Here is a 5330-nt window from a genome sequence, read left to right on the forward strand (position 1 = left end):
TTGATTTGAGTTGACTTTAAAAGAGGTAAGTAAGTTTCCTGTTTATTCAAGTATCAAGCTTATGTTATGATTTATAATTCCCCTTACATGCTCGTAGAATCCATGTACTGGGCCATTTGGGTGCATCTTTTGATGATGCAGACACAGGTATCCAGGATCTTAAACATGAGCTTCGTTGATATATTCGAGAGTTTGAGTTAGCTATGGTTAGTCTCCTTGATTCTAGAGGATTCTTTTACTTTTCAAGTTTAGTCAGGATGTCGTGGGTCTTGTCCCTACTTCCATATTTATAAGTTAGAGTCTTCATAGATAGTCAATAGAGTTAAGGAGTCTGTATAATTCATTTATTTTATTAAATATTTTAAAGACTTGAGTTGCCTATTTTATGGCTAGTTGAATATATTGTATTATTCAAAGTTGTTCATTTGAGTTTATTGAATCTTATTTCAGTTTTAAGCTTTTGCATGCTTAAGTTAGTCTTCCATTTGTAGTCATCCATGATGAGGGTTCGCTTGGGGACCAACAATGGTCTTTGAGTGCCAGCCACGTTCAGGGTGTAGACTCAGGTCGTGGCAATAGTGGGTCCATGTAGTAGGATAATGGGTAGTTAACTAACTTCTCATTAGTGGGATAATGGGTAGTTAGACACCTTTCCATTAGTGGGATAATATATAGTTAGCTACCTTCGCATTAGTGGAATAATGGGTCCATGAAGTGGGATAATTGACCCATGTAATACGGGCCATATCAGCATTAATAAAAATGCTAACAGTCTCCCACGTGGTCCGTGTATTCTAATCCCATTAATAAAATATAATACATGAATCATGGCGATAGTTTCTCTTGCAGCGAGTAGTATCTCCCATGTATCACAAAGCACTATATCTCTAAACTTTAACCCATATAATTAATGAGTAAACTCAATATTTATTCAAGGTCCATACTTTAGCGATATTTCTGAAAATAAAACTGAATGTGCACACAATTAACGAGAAATATCATATAAAATAGAGTTTCACATCCATTGTTACTATAAAAATTTACATAGTGGGACTAAGTCCAATAGTGACTACATGATCCTTAAATTTTTGTGGTGACATGCCTTTATTTAAAGGATCAACTAACATTACTTCAGTGATGACGTGTTCAATGACCACTTTCTTGTCTTTCATACGTTCTCTTATGGCTAGATATTTTATGTCGATATGCTTGCTTCCACTTTCACTTTTATCATTCCTAGCCATAAACACAACAACTGAATTGTCACAATATAACCTTAATGGCTTAGATATAAACTCGACAATTCTATGTCCTGAAATAGATATCTTTAACCATACACCATGTGAGGTAGCCTCGAAACAAGAAGCAAACTCATCCTCCATAGTGGAAGTAGTAACTAGAGTCTGTTTGGCACTTCTCCAGGATATAGCTCCACCAGCTAACATATATATGTATCCTAAATTTGATTTTCGTGAATTAACACAGCCAACAAAGTCTGAATAAGAGTAGCCAATGACTTCCAAGTCATCTGACCATTTGTACATAAGCATGTAGTCTTTTTTTCCTTGAAGATATCTTAATACTTTCTTTGCATCCCTCCAGTGCTCAAGACCTGGATTACTCTGATATCTTCCTAACATTAAAACAACACATGATACATCAGGTCTTGTACAAACCTGAGCATACATCAAGCTTCCGACATCAGAAATGTAAGGAATGTCCTTCATTTGTTCCCTCTCAAGATCGTTCTTCCAGCACCGATTCAAATTGAACTTGTCATCCTTCACGATGGAAGCTACACTTCGTGAACAATCTTTCATTTGAAACCCCTCTAAATTTTATTGATATAGGATTCTTGAGATAAACCTAAGGTACCTTGATGCTTATCTCGATGAATCTCAATACCAATAATATATTATGCTTACCATATCTTTTATATAAAAACTTTTAGAGAGAAATTAATTCACCTCATGTATCATTACCTTATCATTGGATGCAAGATATCATTCACATATAGACCTAAGAGACATATTTTATTCCCAATGATCTTGTGGTATGTTCTCAACAAAGTCGAATGAAGAGATAACATTATGAAATTTCAAATACCATTGACGGGAAGCTTGTTTTAGTCCGTTTATGGATTTCTTTAACTTTCATACCAAGTGCTCACCATTACTAGAGGAAAATACTTTAGGTTGTTTCATATAAACCTCTTCCTCTAGATCACCATTAAGAAATGCGATTTTCACATAATTTGTTGCAATTCTAAGTCAATGTGTGCTACTAATGCCAATATTATACGCAAGGAATTATTTAGACACGGGAGAAAATGTCTCTATATATCAAATCCTTCCTTTTGATAGAATCCTTTAGCAACGAGTCTTGATTTATATCTTTTTATGTTACCAGATGAAAACATTTAAGTCTTAAAGACTCATTTACATACAATGGTTTTAACACCATTAGGCCCATCGACAAGATCTCAAACATTGTTACTTTTCATAGAATTCACTTCATCTTTCATGGCATTGTACCACAATTCAGACTCTTAGAATTCATGTTTTATGAAAAAGACTCAGGATAATTTTTAACTCCAATGTCAAATTCTTGAAAATATACAACAAATTCACTAGGAATTGATGATTTTATTTCTCTAGTAGATCTTTTCAATGTTACACCAACATTTTTCTGTGGATCACGTTGTTCAATAATTTCAGGAATTACTTGAACAACTTGATCTATATGCACGTTTTTAGAAGTTTGTGAGATCTCAATGATTGGTTGCTTAACACCCAATTGAATTTGAGGGGTATTATGTACAACAATCAATTTTTGACTTGAAATGAAAGGTTGATATCTTATAGAAATTATGTTCTGAAATTGATCACTCTCATTAATTAAGTCATTTTCAAGAAATTTTGTGTTTCTTGATTCCACAATCCTAGTAGTGTTAGATGGAGAGTAGAATTTGTATCGTTTAGACCTTTCGCATATCCAATGAAATATCAATTAATGGTCCTAGGATCTAGCTTTTTTTTGTGGGTTGTAAATTCCAACATATATGTGTCAAACTAGGTTTCCAACCTTTGAAACTCAAAAGGAGTTTTTGGAACAAACCTGGTTGGAACTCAGTTTAATATATACACTGGTGTCTTAGGAGATTCAGTCCACAAGGACTTAAGTAGCTTGGAGCTTTTTAAGATACTACGCACCATGTTCAATAATGTTTGGTTTCTTCTTTCTACTATACCATTATGATTCGAAGAACCAGGCATAGTATATTGGGCAACAATCCCATTTTGTTGAGCAAACATTGCAAAAAAAACATTGTGCTTGTCCATTTTTTATATATTATACGATACTACTTGCCACCTGTATTAGTTCTCACAATCTTAATTTAATTTTTGCATTATTTCTCTACTTCAGCCTTGAAACTTTAAAGGCTTCTAATGCTTCCCTCTTATTATGAAGCATGCGGAGATTTAAATATATTGTGAGTAATAATCTATAAAAGTGATAAAGTATTTTTGACCATTTGCGTGCATGTATGGACAACATATATCTGAATGTATCATTTCTAATATGCTTGAAATCCTCTTGGCACCTTTCTTTGACTTGTTGGTATTCTTGCCTTTGATATAGTCCGTACAAGTATAAAAATCAGTAAAATTTAAAGTTTTAAGTACTCTATCATTTACTAATATCTTAATTCTATATATGGAGATATGTCCCAATCTACCGTAACACTTCAAAAGTCAAAGACGTGTTCTAGACCCTAACATAGGTGTCAAAAGGTTTAGATATTGTTTTAAGTTCAATTTTAAGTTAAATAAGACATTTAGGAAACAAAACATCAAGGAACGTCTATGACGTCCGAAAACTAGTTCAATGAGGTGTTAGTTTGCCTTAACGTATTTGACTTAGTTTTATGAGTCGAAAAATGATGAAATTTGGTGGAAATGTGTCTAACATGTATTAGAGTTAGTTCATATTTGAAATGTCTGAGATTCCTTTCACCTTTGGGACTTCTTTCCCTAAAGGGTTTCATCAAATTATTTCAAAAGTATGAAATTCTTGTGGCTCATTTCCAAACTCGAAACTGATCTTTCAAACTGATTTTTTATGGATTATTTTGATTGTATTGATTATATTATGATGAATTATGACTATATTAAACTACTTATTGTTGGATTAGACTAGTTTGTAGAATGACCTTTTCTCCTAAACCAAAAGTTTGTGATCTTGAGTTGAATTGTGTAGTGTTGGTTCAATTGACTTGGTTATTGGTTGAATTACTATCATATGATGCTATTTTATCAATTTATGAATATATTTATATCAATTATATTCCTATCATTCTAGTTCTTGAGTAATTGATCTAGGTTGTGAAGTAGTTATAAATTTGACCTAAGTCTCTAATCTTAAGCTATAACCTAGTGATGAATTGTCGTATGGTGTTTCAATTGACTTCATTATTATGTTGGTTACTATTTTGTGATGATATTACACCATTGTTGGGTTGAGTTTGAGGGTTTATTGTAAGACCTTGACTTTTGGCTTATGAAGGATGACTTGGTAAGTCTTGTGTTCTTAACTCTTTACTTTAATTATGGTTACTTGTGATTAAGTGATGATGTTGTGTTAAAGTATATCTTATATTAAGATTTATAGGGTTGGTATGATAATGAATTGAAATGTCTTGAACTCTACAATTTTGAGTTGTTGGCTAATATGTAAATGTTATAGGATGGTGATAAATTACCTATTTGCCTTATTATGATGTGACTGTGTAAATGTATTAAACTCACTTATATGAATTGTAATAAAAGGAAAATACTCATGAAATTCTTATTGAGTTATGATGATAATGATTATACAAGTGATAGACCCTATGACCTACATTAAGATATGATGATTAATAAAGATATTAAAGACATTTCAAAAAGGTACTCTAGCTTAGCACCGAGTGAACTAGTGTGAGCAGTGTCCCTTCCCACATAGGGAATGTAGGATCACTAATGTACTCATGAGATTGGAGACTAGAATGCATGTAGCATAAAGAGGGTCCCAACTATATCTCCTAGTTCTTGAACTATCTTGTTCCCATAGGACTACAAGCTAGTGAATCCACGTAGTTGCTTTGTTCATGTTATGTTACTACCTTGGCAAATAGTCCGCCTTCCTTTGGTGTAGGGTCTATGACACCGGATTCCACATTAGCTCATGAGGTCTATGTCGGTTAAGGAAAGATGTTCCCAAAAGGTAAAATGAACTAAAGGAATGAACTCTAACTAGGATAACCTAAGGGGTTTGGCTTAGTTTAGGTAGGG

At 33.2% G+C, this 5330-nt stretch overlaps 1 protein-coding gene across 1 annotated transcript; it reads right to left on the minus strand.

The window, feature by feature from the left end:
• Window positions 1–1040: 1040 nt before the first annotated feature.
• On the minus strand, window positions 1041–1820 carry LOC138340423 (secreted RxLR effector protein 161-like). Its single transcript, XM_069292147.1, has one exon. It carries the CDS (start codon window positions 1818–1820, stop codon window positions 1041–1043), a length of 780 nt encoding a protein of 259 aa, XP_069148248.1.
• Window positions 1821–5330: the final 3510 nt, after the last annotated feature.

Source organism: Solanum lycopersicum, chromosome 12, assembly GCF_036512215.1.
Source record: "Solanum lycopersicum chromosome 12, SLM_r2.1".
NCBI lineage: Eukaryota > Viridiplantae > Streptophyta > Magnoliopsida > Solanales > Solanaceae > Solanum > Solanum lycopersicum.